Raw genomic sequence first — 13,147 nt, 5'->3', positions numbered from 1 at the left:
AAAGTTCACAACAGGCACTTGCTAATTAGTACCTGGTAACATTGAAAAGGAAAAACAACAACAAAATGGAAACTGGACCAAATGCAGAAATAGGTAAAATATTATTTATCATTATTTTCCACCAACAAACTGCATGGTACGGCATGGTTGTAGTTAGGAATGCAGTCGGGACTAAAATCTATTGAAAATTAAAAAAAAAATGAATATGTGTTCCGCTTGCAGAGCTTCTGGAGCGCGTTCTTTTGCGCCTTGGAAATACAGACTCCGATGAAAAACTGGAGGCTACGGTGGGAAAATTCTTGGCCCCCGTAATCCTGAAGATGAACTCGCCCCACACCGCGGTTCGCACAAAGGCAAGTGATCTGGTCAGGCCGGGACTAACAAGGAGATTTCTCCCCCCTCTCCAAGCGTGACGCTGCAAAATTTGGCTGAGTAATGCAATTCGAACCCTTTCCGTTGACAGGTTGTGGAGGTTTTGACCCACATTAAACGTCGCCTCACCTCCAGAGGACAGGTCCAGATCCCCGTCGAGGCTCTGCTGGATCAATATGCCGCCGAGGACAGTAGCACTTTCCTTAAAAACTTCGCCATCATATTTATTGCCATGGGATATCCACGTCTTCCGCTGGAGGAGCAGACCGCTTTGGCAAGAAAAGTAGTGGGCAGCGAGAGTAAGCTGGAAAACTATCAGGACAAGTTGTTTTCGCTGCTGCTGCCCATTCTGTCAGACATAAAAATCCCGGACGATCCGGATAAGCGTTCAAAGCTCCTGGAGCTTGAAAACAAGCCGATCATTAGTGCGAACTTTCTATCCCTGCTGCAGGATGTACTGCTTCTCCCGTACGGCATCACGCAGGACCAAGAAGTTCCCCCGGGACTCAGTCCTTTCAGTTTTAAGCGAATCATTGCCAATAATTGGCGTGCCGAAGATCTAGAGAAGGTTAAAAAGGGAATCGTTCGTTTCCTTTGTGGCAGTGTTTTTACGGATGTGCAAATCTTTGTGCCCCTGGTGGTGGCGTCTGCAGACACTAGATTCAGTGTAGCCACTCCGGCTATCGCAGAGCTGAGCAAACTGTGCACAATGCTGGACTTTAGCAATCCCGCTGTCACGTCTCCTTTGTATATCCTCTTTGCTGGCAACCAGAACAAGCTGACGGATCGCCAGACGAGACCGTGTTGCGCCAGAGTTCGCCAGAAGCTGCTTCAATACCTCATCAAATGCCGCGGCAAGAGCATCAATGTAACTAAAGGACTTCAGGTTATCTTCGACGGTTTATTCGGGACTAATACCAATCAAAAATGCAAGGTGCTGGCTTTGCAGTTTGTGGAACTAGTGCTCAAAGAGTAAGCTGAATATTGTACTAATTTTGGAAAAATAATTCACCCCTATCACCATTTTTTCTAGTGGTCCCAAGGAATTAGTCTCCAAAGTATCGAAAGTAATCTTAACCGGCATCACTAAGGTCATTGGACGCGACTCCACCGAACCCATCGATGTGCAGAATGCGGCGTATTCAGCATTAGCTCAGCATGCCCGCAGTTTTCCTGAGGACGTCAGTCAGGACCTTAAGCTGGTTCTGGGATACTTCAACAACCTAGCGAGTAGTGCACCCGAACTGCACTCATCCATTCGCGAGGCCCTTGTGTCCATGGCCCCAGCTTTTGCATGGAAAACAAAAGAAAAAACAGATGCAATGGAGGTGGACGAAGACACCGATCCGGCCACTGTTAAGTTGGACGGTCAGCAGCATTTGCTCTTGGCCATGCTTCTGGACAATGCAGAGTCTAAGATCCAGATTGTGCAGAATGTCACAAGCGTGTTTCTGACCAGCTGTTACCCTGAGTATTATGCTCCCGCCAGATACTTGTTGCTTCTTATTGCAGGAGAACGGTTAGTGGAAGTGAAGTTTAAACAAGAATCAATAACACAACTATCTTTTTTTTAATTTAAGTAATTCTCTCCGTGAAAATGTGACCACATTTCTGTATGGAACCTCAAAAAAGGATCACGTCAACTACAATATGCTGTCCTCCATTGAGCAGGTCGGAAACCGCATCAACAGTGAATCTATCAGTGACTTTAATCACCTTTCCTTGGAACAAAGAAGAGTAGTACTGCCCAGCTTCACAGTTATGATGTCGCATGTCCACGATATGGCTAACAAGCGATTAAAAAAGAGCAACACCTGCGTGACGGTGGGCCGCACCAAGCTACCCTACAGCTTGGAGGTGTACGAGGAGCTCCTTGACTACCTGCGTCTGTGCTTGTGGTACTCGGCTGGAGTTGTATCTGCTCCCGGGGACGAGAAGTACACCCAAGACCTTCGCAACTACATTAAGTTGCATTATGATGAGGAGGAAGGAAACGCCTTGCACCAGTACGTGCAGTTTGTCCAACGCGGAGTGGAGGCCAAGAGAAGTAAGTATAACAATGCGCCTCAATGAAGCTGTACTAAAATGTTGTTCTTTCAGGCGAATCCAATCTTATTTGCTTGTATGATCTGCTGAATGCCGCTCCGGAACTGTTTGCTGCCAAGCAGCTGCATCTCCTAGAGCCCCTCGGAAACTCCTTAAAGGATGTGTCCGAGACCATGCGCGTTCACGTTGCTCAGGTGTATGGCATTCTGTGGGCCTTCGGACTGCCGGACGATAAGTTTGATGAGGAGCTCGCCGAGTGCTTAAATAATCTTTCGCAAAAGACATTGGAGCACAAGCATGGCTGGCTCCTGGTGGTGGGACACACCTTCAACCGGAAGATAGCAATGCTCAAGCAGTCGCAACAGGCCAAGGACTATGGTACATGGGCGCAGTTTGTAAATGCTGTTAAGATTATCTGTGAGTTCTTATGAATTTCCCAAAACATTTCGTTTAATTAATTTCGTCTGTATTTTAGCAAAAACACTGTGCGAATCCCAATGGCTGCTTGTTTCGGCAGCAGTTAAATGCATTTCCATGATCGGCAAGACTGTGGAGATTCCAAATGTAAAGGTGGAGATTCAAGTGCCAAGCAACGACGCGGATGACGACGAGGAAATGACCGAGTACAAAAGCATTGACACGTCGACCAAGCTGCTCATCTTTGGCGTAGTATTTCAACTTCTGCGGAGCTCGTCAGCGCGCCAAAAAATCCGCGAGGAGGCGGCCAGATGTCTGGGTTATTTGGCCATAGGTGATGGGGAGCACTTCACGAAGCGCAATCTGGAGAAGTTCCTCACGTTGGCAAAGGAGCAAAAAGACGCCGCCCTGAACATAGCCATCTCGGAGGCCATTGTTAATACTCTTTGTGGCTACGATGTGAACAAAGGAAAGCCCGATGAGAAATTCGTAAACGTCCACTTCAACGATGCAGATTTCGAGGAGTTCCTTATCTCGCTGATCCGAAAAGTTACCGAGCCCAATATTCACTCTCGCCAGGCTATATCGGTCTGGCTTCTGGCTGTGGTCAAGCACTGTAGCCAACGCCCGGCTGTCCTGGCTAAAAAGGAGCTGCTGCAGTTCGCCTTTACGGAGCTTTTATCAGATGATAGCGGTGAGTTTTTCCATTCATGAATGTACATATTCTTTTCTTACTGATCGATCTGCTTTGTGCTGCCCAGAATTTGTGCAGGATGTGGCCTCACGTGGCCTGGGATTGGTCTATACCCTTTCCGACTCCACCAGCCAGGGTGATCTCGCCAACTCCCTGCTGGACCAACTTATTGGAGGCAAACGGAAAGTCAACCAGGTCTCTGCTGACACCGAACTCTTTGCTGAGGGCATGCTAGGCAAAACGCCAACCGGAGGCAACATCACAACATACAAGGAATTGTGTTCTTTGGCATCAGATCTCAACCAGCCGGACATGATCTATCAGTTCATGCAGTTGGCCAACCATAATGCCACCTGGACTAGTAAGCTTGGTGCAGCGTTTGGTTTAAAGACTCTTTCCGCTGAGTCCCGGCAGAAGATGCAGCCCTATCTGGGTAAAATAATTCCTCGCCTCTACCGCTACAAGTATGATCCAACCCCCAAAATCCAGAACTCCATGATCTCCATTTGGGATACCATAGTAAGCGACTCCAAGGAGGTCACCGAGCGCTACTACTGGGAGATCCTGCGTGAACTTCTCGACAATCTCACCTCCAAAGAATGGCGAGTGCGCATCGCCTGCTGTTTGGCCGTGAGGGATCTACTGAAGCGTCCCAACGGCCTGAAGTTGCGCTCGGAGGAGTTGGTGCGTGGGGTGAAAAGTTCCGATGCAATGGAGGTGGATGAAGTGCCCGAGCCAGAGCTGAAGGAACTGTGGTTCCAACTGTTCCGTGTGATGGACGACATCCATGAGGGAACAAGAGTGGCGGCTCACGGCACTGCCTCTTTTCTAGGCAAGCTGTGTGTCATCGCTGCTTCTGCGGATCATGGAAAATCCGGCACAGCGGTAGCTGCCTCCATACTTCCGTATCTTTTGGATACTGGAGTTGGTCACAAGGTGGCTGAAATTCGCAAAGTAAGCATCAAAACTATTTCCGATATGATCGATTCATCGGGCTCCCTGATTGCCCCACATCTGGCCACCTTGATTCCCTGCCTACTGCGCGCCACCGGTGAGCTAGAGAACTCCAAGCTCTCCTATGTGTCCACTCGTTTGGGTGCTGATAACGAGGCTCAGGAAGCAGTTGACACTCTGAGAGCTGAGGCCGCCAAGTCGCACCATACCATGGAAGCCATTGGTAAGTGCGTTCGCTACATCGACTATCCGGCGCTAGAGAAGATGACACCCGAAGTTCTGGAACTGATGAAGAACAGCGTCAACCTGGGCACAAAGATTGGCTGTGCCCACTTTGTATGTCTGGTAAGAGATTTAAATTTTAAAAATATTTTGAAAAGATATTTTATTTTAATGACTCCTTCAGATCAGCATTCGATTGGGCAATGAGATGACCCCGGTGGTCTCAAAGTATTTAAGAGCATGCTTAGTGGGCATCAAGGACCGCAATGCCACTGTCCGCAAGTACAACGCCAGCGCCATTGGCCACATCTTGGGCTTGGCCAAGGAGCAGTCCATAAAAAGTTTCTTTACCAAGTTGGACGAGATGTATGCGGATCAGCCGAGCAACCGCTCCATCGCCCTGACTATCCAGTCAATTAACAAACGCCATCATGAGCTGCTCAAGGACTATATGGACAGTATGCTCCCCTTAATCTTCTTCGCAATGCACGAGGAATCCAACGACGAATCAAAGGCCAACGTGGAACTGTGGAAGGATTTGTGGACTGACGTAAGCCCGGGGGATGCTGGCATCCGTCTCAATCTGCATGTGATCATTCCGAAACTGGAGGCTTCGCTCACGGATGCAAGTTGGTCGCGTAAGGCTCAGGCAGCGAATGCCATCCAAACAATAGCAACTCGACTCAGCAGTTCCTTGGAGGAATCCGACCGAGTGCGACTAATCAAGCTGCTGCTAAGTGGGCTCCAGGGTCGAACCTTTGAGGGAAAGGAGCGCTTGTTGCAGGCTTTGGCCGGACTCACCAAGGGACTGAACCGCACCCACGCAATCGGGCCAAGTATTATCGATGCGGCAATGCGAGAGGCCAGGAAGCGGGAACCGATCTACCGCACAAAGGCCCTAGCATCTTTGGGCGACATCCTGGATCAGCTTGAGGCGGATCGCTTCGAGGAGGTTTATAACATGACCTGGAACCTGCTCGAAAAGAAGGAGCTGAGCAAGGATTCGGACGACGACGACGAACCCAGTACTAGTCAGAGTCTGACGGCCGATGAGCGCAACAAGCGGGCGCAAACGCTCAACCGACTTAAGGAAGTGGTATGGGAAACATTGGGTAAATCTTGGCCACGCCACTCCATCGAAACCCAGCACCGCTACGAGCTCTTTTTGGCCGAGAACTGCACGAGTATTTTGGCAGAGAGTACACGTCCTGTGCAGGTTAGCCTACTGGCAGCCATAACCAAATATATTGAGAGACTCCACGTCTTCGATGAGTCTGCTCAGGTGCCCGATCTCAGCCAGATCAATCAGGAGAAAAAGATTAAGACGGATGTGCCACTGCCCCAGACTCGTGAGGCCATTGTCGAGAAGATCTGCACTGATGTCCTTGCGGCGGTGACCCTTGCTGCCGGAGTCCCCCATACAGGGCTCAAGAAGGAGGCCCTCAACATCGTTCTAATGCTGATTAAGCGGCTGAGCGGCCCCAAAAACGAATCGTCTTTAGTGTTGGTCCAGAAAAGCTTTGAATCGAATCTGGAAAAGTTTCAGCGGGACTCTGCACCCGAGATTCGCTGTCGTATCAAGGACATCGAAGATAAGCTGGGTAAAATGCAGACCGGAAACTAAGACGGAGGGGAGCGGCCAAACCCCCAGCTGGGTCTAGAATAGAAGTCTGGATATAAAGCATCTAAAATTGGCTGAAAATAACTTATATTTAAAAAATGGTTTACGATAATGTAAGATGGGACTCAAAGACACCATTTGTAATTATAATATATTAACTACGAACTATAAAGGATTTGATTTAAAAGAATACTATGTTTTTGATGAGATCTAATTAGGAACATTATGTTACGAGACCAACCAATTAGCCAAACTACAAATAGCCATCATATGTTGTATGGTTAGTACCCTAATCCCTGCAGAACCTGAGGAATATTTCATCGCGTGACTCCAGCATAAAGGTTTTGGGATTAAATCGGATTTCATTCACTGTCCGGTGACACATCTCCACCCTGTACAGTCTTAATATGTGGGCGATTCCCAGTTTCAGCTGCAGAAGGCCCAAGCGACTGCCAATGCAGCCATGTGGCCCAGCTCCAAAGGGAATATAGGTCATGGGTATTATTTCCTTTGCTCTTTCAGGAGAAAATCGTTCAGGGTTAAACCGACAGGGATCAGGCCAGAACTAAGGAAATAAGATAGTAAGATAACAAGAAGTTTTTAAGATGATAGAAACCCACCTGTTCGTCTCGATGTAATCCTAGGATAGAGATGTACGCAGGCATTCCTGGTGGCAATATAGCATCTACATGCGGGCGCAGGGAGAAGCCACCTGCATCCGGACTTGTGCACTCCCTGTTGATAAATGCAGCCGCTGGATACAGACGCAGTGCCTCTAGACAAACCATTTTAAGGTAGGGAAGTGTCGCCAGGGTCTCGTAGTTGAGGTGGGAAGTGGAGCTGGTCAAAAAAGCTTCGCTTAGTTCGCTTCTCAGCCGCTCCTGGAGATCCGGAGCCTTGGCTAGTTCATAAAGAGTAAAGCCCATCAGCGCTGAGGATGTTTCGAATCCAGCCAAGAGGATAATCCCTGCCTGAGAGGCTATGAAATCTGGATGCTGAGAATAGTGGTCGGAAGATCGCGACAGCTGGAAGTGTTGCAGCTGGTTGATCAGATCTCCCATCCTCGTTTCCCGGTGTTCATCCACCAGCTTTCTCATGAACTGGGCATAATCCTCGCTGAAGACCTTGGCTCCCAGAAGATTGGCCCACTTTGGTAGGAAGAAAATGGTCATAAAGTCCAATACCTTTCGCAGGTTAGGATTAAATAACTCCTTGGTCTTTTTGAGAAGGGGGGATCGGCCCTGACGTAGTCCACCCACATCCTGGCTGTAGAAGAGATTGCCTGTGACATCCGTGGTATAAAGCTGGCACATCTTGCCGAGCGAAAGAACTCTCTCTGAACGAGCTCCCATTTTGCGATCCAGATAGTGCTCCAGGTCATCAGCCACTCGGAGCATCAGGGGGTACATCACCTCCCTCAGGCGACCACTTGTAAAGAGCTGCGACATGCACTGCCGGCTTTCCTTCCAGTTGTGATATTTGGCCAGAGGCAGAGTCAACGCTCCCATCAAGTCTCCAGCATCCGCCGCCTCGTAACGATTCAAGAAGCTATTGAAGTGCTTTATCAGCACCATACGAATCAGCTCCGGATCCCGGATCATCAGCGCCGGGGTCTGGAACAAAAAGAAGCCAACTACTTTGGCTTTTTCGCATCGTGGGTCCGCGTAGATTTGCTGAAAGAGATCCCCGAAGGAAATGCGCAGGAAAAGTAGCTGTCCGAGGTGACCCAGTGGTGACCAACCGGAAATGGGTAGATGGGGAATCCCATGCCTTCTAAAGTAGTCGTACTTTTGTCTTAGCCAAAGATGTAAGGCCAAAGTTGTGAATACCATCAGCCAGAGGAACATCATTGTAACTGTGGAGTAATATACATTATTGTTAGTTTTTTATTTTTATTTATAAAAGTCTGGAAAAATCTAAATAACCTTGTTCATGAATTCCCCAGAGAACACATTTCCATAAAAGAAGAATATATCCAAGCCCATTTAGCATTACAATGATAATACTCCCCATTCACGTTTGAGATTCAAAGTCAAAACTGGTGGCTATCTATGTAGATGAACCCAATCGCTCAATCGGTTTCCTGTAGCTTTTTAACCCTTCGATGCTGGCTGGGATCGAACAGTTCTCGAAAAGATTCCAAAGCGTCGACATGGCACTGGGACTGCTGGTCCTGGTGGTCACACTTTTAAGCACCGCCTGTTGGCTCCTGCAGCAGCACTACTCCTACTGGAGGCGAAGAGGAGTTCCTGAGATCAAGCCTAAGTGGATAGTAGGCAATCTGATGGGACTCCTGAATATGCGAACTAGTCCGGCGGAGTTTATAGCCCAGCTGTACAACCATCCTGAAGCGGAAAACGAACCGGTTGTGGGCATACATCTATTCCATAAGCCGGGGTTGCTCCTAAGGGATCCTGGCTTGGTCAGAAAGATTATGGTCAAGGATTTCGCCAAGTTCAGCAATCGGTACTCAAACTCTGACCACAAAGGCGACCCACTGGGTTCCCAGAACATATTCTTTTTGAAAAACCCTGCTTGGAAGGAGGTGCGACTGAAGCTATCTCCTTTCTTCACCAGCAACCGTCTGAAGCACATGTTCCCGCTGATCGAGGAGGTGGGTGCCAGCCTGGATGCTCATCTGCGCCAGAAGCCACTGCACAATGAACGGCTCCGCTGCTTCGACATGGAGGCCAAGGAGCTATGCGCCCTCTTCACCACCGATGTGATTTCCACAGTGGCCTTTGGAGTTCGGGCCAATAGTTTCACGGATCCGAATGGCGAATTCCGACGACATGGAAGATCGGTCTTTGAATTCACTTTCTTAAGGGCAGCGGAATTCACATTAGTGTTCTTCCTGCCCCATTGGGTTCCGTTTTTCGGGTTCAAGGTAGTTCCCGACGAGTCGACTCGCTTCCTGCGCAAAACCATCAATTATGTCCTGGACGAACGTGAAAGATCGGGACAAGCACGTAACGATCTCATCGACATCCTCATCGAGTTTCGACGGAATACCCAGCAGGCCAAGGCCAAGGGCGTCAAGGATCAGTTCGTCTTCGAGGGCGATATCCTGGTGGCTCAAGCAGTGCTCTTTTTTACTGCCGGCTTTGAATCCTCGTCCTCGACAATGGCCTTTGCCATGTATGAGCTGGCCAAGGATGCCGATGTCCAGCGAAGATTGAGGGAGGAGATCAAGGAGGCTCTGGTTGCGAGCGGCGGTCAGGTGACCATGAAGATGATCGAGTCCTTGGAGTACATGCAGATGATTTTAATGGAGATCCTGCGCATGTACCCACCTCTGCCTTTCCTAGATCGCGAGTGCACTGCCGATGAACTCTACTCCCTGGAACCATTTCATAACTTTCAAGTGCCCAACGGAATGCCTGTCTATATACCTTGTTACGCCCTCCACATGGATCCCCAGGTAGGAATTATAGCTTCTTTAACTGTAATGATTATAGTCCTAATCCTCACTTGTGACTAGCACTTTCCGCAGCCCCGGAAGTTTCAGCCGGAACGATTTTCCGCCGCTAATAGAAAACTACATACACCCTATACCTACATGCCCTTCGGACTGGGGCCCCATGGATGCATCGGAGAGCGCTTTGGGTTCCTTCAGGCTAAGGTGGGGCTCGTAAGCCTCTTAAGGAATCATCTTATCACCACTTCGGAAAGGACTCCACGCCGCATGCAGCTGGATCCCAAGGCTATTATAACCCAGGCCAAAGGGGGCATTCACCTGAGGCTTGTGCGCGATCCTCTAGGAGTCTAACTCACCTGTGGCTAGGAAGTTTAGTGGAAAGTTTCTGAGTTTTCGCGAGAAAAGTATCCAACCAAACCTGAACGAGAACTAAGCCGGAGAAGTTGCGTGTTTCGTCATTTAAAAATTCAACTGGTGTCGCATCTTGGGGTAATTTTATTGACATGTTGCGTGTTTATCCATCGGAGCGGAGGAGATGCCTCATTTCTGACATAGGTGATCAATCTCCCATATAAAAATATATAAACCCATGCAAATTAAGAGTCATTTATAAATTTATTCCATAATCTTAGGCAGCTCTACTTTGTTTGTTACGCTTCCAATTCCAAGCGTTTAAAAACAGATTTGCGAATATGTAATAAAAGATTATATTTATGTATATTTATTGGTGGCGCAATTTTCCAGATTTTCGAGCTTAAAGATTAAATGCGATTTGATAACCACTCCGATTTTGATTCCCTAGACGAAGCGCCGCGTTTGACACGGATTATTTTAAAATAGAAAAACATAAACATCCATAAGCCTGTTGTCCGAGGGCTATTACCCTGTCAGCTAATCACCGGCCCTATCTCCAGGTACTATAGCATGTACTAGAAGTTCACACTGATTGGTTCAGCTCGCGCGCACTGACGTCATAGAGGCCGTCGTTCACGATCTCCAGGTGGATGCCTCCATCGGCTTGGAGCACGAACCCCTTGGGGTCGAACTTCATTTGATTCATGGTGTCGGCGCAGTTCCTGACCGCGTGATTCTTGAGCAAGTGGACCAGGCCTAGCTTGCTCTGGAGCAGGCCGATCCGGCTGCCGATGCAGTTGTGGGGTCCAGCGCCAAAAGGCAGATAGGCCATAGCCTGTATGTTCTTACGGTTCTCGGGGGAGAAGCGCTCCGGATCGAACTGGTTGGGATTGGGCCAAAACTGCAAATCAAATTTAAGTATTTTAGGTAAATTTATTTATTAAAAAGATTTTGAAAAGTAAAGTATAAAGTATAAGTATTACCTTTGGATTGCGTTGCAATGCAAAAATTGGTATAAACACTGGAGTTCCATTCTCGTAAGAAAAGTCGTAAAAGGGCTTCAACGAGAGGTCTGGCTCACCCTGGATACTTTCATACTCTCGATCCAAGAACGGCAGCACCGGGTACAAGCGCAGAACCTCATCCACAACCATGGACAGGTACTCCAGGCCCTGGATCTTTTCATAGGTTAAGCTGCCACCACCTTCCAGCAGGGCCTCGTTGATCTCCTCGCGCAAGCGCTGTTGCATCTCCGGGTGCTGGGCCAACTCGTAGAGGGCGAAGGACATGGTCGAAGAGGAAGTCTCGAAGCCAGCAGTGAAGAACACACCCGCTTGGGCCACCAGAAAGTCCTGGTTACGAGCATAATGTGGTTTTGACGGTTCCGCAGCCGCCTCCTTCCGTAAAGCCACCAGAATATCAATGAGGTCGTTACGAACGTGACCCGTTCGCTCCCGATCCTCCATCACATGACCAATGGTTTTCCTCATAAAGGATGAGAACTCTGGCGTGAAGAACTGGATTCGGAATAGGGATACCAGTTTAGGAAGAAAGAAGGCAACGAAGAAGTCCTTGGCACGCGAGACATTAAAAGTGAACATCTGGCGACCATAATTACGGAACTCGCCATTGGCGTTTTCCAAACTGTTGGCCCGGATGCCATATGCGATGGTGGCAATGCTGTCGGTGGAAAACTGGGCACAGATCTCCTTGATCTCGGTGATATACTTTCCAGAGCTCTCCTCGCCGTGTCTTTTTAAAGCTGCCTCCAGGTCTCTGCCAATCTTGGAAGAGTAAAGAAAGAATTAATCAAAGAAACGCCCAGAAGGAAAGAAAGACTAATTAATGTACCTCTTGCATCAGTGGGTACATCTGCTTAACCTTTCCGCTCGTAAAAACAGGAGTCAGCTTGGTGCGAATGTCCTTCCAGTGGTTGTTTCTCACAAAGAAAAGATTATTGTAGCCCAAGGGATCCCTATGTGGGTCGCATTGGGCGTAGCGATTGTGGAACCGATTAAAGTCCTTGATCAGCACGGACTTAACCAAATCCACATCGCGAATAACTAGTCCGGGCTTGTTTAGGGCATAGATGCCTATGACAGCTTCGTCCTGAGCCCGAGGATCATTGTAGATTTCGGAGAGGTAGAGTCCAAATGAGGTTTCCATTTTAAAGGCCGGCTTTGTGTTTCCGATGATTGGCGTAGGTGGAATGTAGGGTATCCCTTTTCGCTGCCAGTAGGTGTGATTACGTTGGAACCACAGGTAGACTGCCACCAGGGCAGCCACCACAAGGAAGAGGGCCTCAGTTATGGCCATCGCAGTTTTTGACTATTCTTAAAAGGGGTCGGGACCACTGTAATAAAGTTATTACTTTGATAAGTTAAGGCGCTAAGGATGGCGATAAGGATGATATTTTCCGTCACAAGTGCTTTTTTATCATTGTTTATTATAAATACTACCTTTCTGGTAATGTGTTGATATCTTATCATATAGTTATTTAAATGTTATTATAAAACCTTGTAATTATAAAAGTTGGACATGTTCCAAAACAATACTTGAAAGACACTTGGATAGTTAATAGATTAGTGTAATACATTAAAAAACACTGGAAAACTTGAAAGAATTTTAATAATGTTCTGAAAAGGATCGATCGGCACTTCGATTCCTTCATCTCCTTTAGAACATGGTTGGTTTGAATATGTTTCTTTTAATCCTACAGCTCTCTTCGTTTTTCGTTATATTTCTATCAATTCACTTGCTTCTGACCTTAATTGAAACTTGTTTTTCCAAGTTCAAGGAAACGATTTTTTATTTTAATAATGAAATCCGGAGCTATCTGGCACCCAACCGACAATTAAAGCTTTTAATAACTAAATATATTTAAACTGTGCTCGGCATTTTATACCCGACGGTTCCGAGAGATAGCGTTTTCAAGTTATATTACATATTACAGGTGTGGTGAATATACGGATCAAAGATGTAGAACGAAGATGTGCAATTACTGCGATTAATTTAATGTCAAAAATGTTTATTTTATTATAAACTCTCG

The 13,147-nt window shown here is 47.6% G+C and overlaps 4 protein-coding genes across 4 annotated transcripts; 2 read left to right on the top strand and 2 right to left on the bottom strand.

Moving 5' to 3' along the window:
• Window positions 1-11: 11 nt before the first annotated feature.
• Window positions 12-6,516, top strand: LOC108118842 (proteasome-associated protein ECM29 homolog). Its single transcript, XM_017231743.3, has 9 exons — window positions 12-93; window positions 223-353; window positions 464-1,344; window positions 1,406-1,891; window positions 1,953-2,419; window positions 2,473-2,835; window positions 2,894-3,529; window positions 3,597-4,828; window positions 4,890-6,516. Exons 1-9 carry the CDS (start codon window positions 66-68, stop codon window positions 6,327-6,329), a joined length of 5,664 nt encoding a protein of 1,887 aa, XP_017087232.2. The 5' UTR covers window positions 12-65; the 3' UTR covers window positions 6,330-6,516.
• Window positions 6,517-6,590: 74 nt separating this feature from the next.
• On the bottom strand, window positions 6,591-8,176 carry Cyp6t3 (Cytochrome P450 6t3). Its single transcript, XM_017231746.2, has 2 exons — window positions 6,947-8,176; window positions 6,591-6,891 (listed from the first exon to the last, which is right to left on the bottom strand). Exons 1-2 carry the CDS (start codon window positions 8,174-8,176, stop codon window positions 6,616-6,618), a joined length of 1,506 nt encoding a protein of 501 aa, XP_017087235.2. The 3' UTR covers window positions 6,591-6,615.
• Window positions 8,177-8,464: 288 nt separating this feature from the next.
• Cyp6g2 (Cytochrome P450 6g2) lies at window positions 8,465-10,526 on the top strand. Its single transcript, XM_070279116.1, has 2 exons — window positions 8,465-9,747; window positions 9,808-10,526. Exons 1-2 carry the CDS (start codon window positions 8,479-8,481, stop codon window positions 10,093-10,095), a joined length of 1,557 nt encoding a protein of 518 aa, XP_070135217.1. The 5' UTR covers window positions 8,465-8,478; the 3' UTR covers window positions 10,096-10,526.
• Window positions 10,341-13,018, bottom strand: Cyp6g1 (Cytochrome P450 6g1). Its single transcript, XM_017231744.3, has 4 exons — window positions 12,865-13,018; window positions 11,950-12,451; window positions 11,082-11,882; window positions 10,341-10,999 (listed from the first exon to the last, which is right to left on the bottom strand). Exons 2-4 carry the CDS (start codon window positions 12,412-12,414, stop codon window positions 10,682-10,684), a joined length of 1,584 nt encoding a protein of 527 aa, XP_017087233.2. The 5' UTR covers window positions 12,415-12,451; window positions 12,865-13,018; the 3' UTR covers window positions 10,341-10,681.
• Window positions 13,019-13,147: the final 129 nt, after the last annotated feature.

This window comes from Drosophila bipectinata, chromosome 2R (assembly GCF_030179905.1).
Source record: "Drosophila bipectinata strain 14024-0381.07 chromosome 2R, DbipHiC1v2, whole genome shotgun sequence".
NCBI classification, from domain to species: Eukaryota; Metazoa; Arthropoda; class Insecta; order Diptera; family Drosophilidae; genus Drosophila; species Drosophila bipectinata.
The sequence above is the reverse complement of the archived record's forward strand: the minus strand, read 5'-3'. Positions and strand labels throughout refer to the sequence as shown.

What these genes read in the sequence shown, in the direction of transcription:
- LOC108118842 (XM_017231743.3), top strand. Translation starts at nt 66, where the DNA reads ATGGAAACTGGACCAAATGCAGAAATAG. An exon ending in TGGACCAAATGCAGAAATAG is followed by an intron (nt 94 to 222) that starts GTAAAATATTAT and finishes TTCCGCTTGCAG; the next exon opens with AGCTTCTGGAGCGCGTTCTT. An exon ending in CGGAGTGGAGGCCAAGAGAA is followed by an intron (nt 2,420 to 2,472) that starts GTAAGTATAACA and finishes TTGTTCTTTCAG; the next exon opens with GCGAATCCAATCTTATTTGC.
- Cyp6t3 (XM_017231746.2), bottom strand. Translation starts at nt 8,176, where the DNA reads ATGATGTTCCTCTGGCTGATGGTATTCACAACTTTGGCCTTACATCTT. An exon ending in GATTACATCGAGACGAACAG is followed by an intron (nt 6,892 to 6,946) that starts GTGGGTTTCTAT and finishes TTATTTCCTTAG; the next exon opens with TTCTGGCCTGATCCCTGTCG.
- Cyp6g2 (XM_070279116.1), top strand. Translation starts at nt 8,479, where the DNA reads ATGGCACTGGGACTGCTGGTCCTGGTGGTCACACTTTTAAGCACCGCC. An exon ending in CCCTCCACATGGATCCCCAG is followed by an intron (nt 9,748 to 9,807) that starts GTAGGAATTATA and finishes ACTTGTGACTAG; the next exon opens with CACTTTCCGCAGCCCCGGAA.
- Cyp6g1 (XM_017231744.3), bottom strand. Translation starts at nt 12,414, where the DNA reads ATGGCCATAACTGAGGCCCTCTTCCTTGTGGTGGCTGCCCTGGTGGCA. An exon ending in TGTACCCACTGATGCAAGAG is followed by an intron (nt 11,883 to 11,949) that starts GTACATTAATTA and finishes TACTCTTCCAAG; the next exon opens with ATTGGCAGAGACCTGGAGGC. An exon ending in CATTGCAACGCAATCCAAAG is followed by an intron (nt 11,000 to 11,081) that starts GTAATACTTATA and finishes TTTGATTTGCAG; the next exon opens with TTTTGGCCCAATCCCAACCA.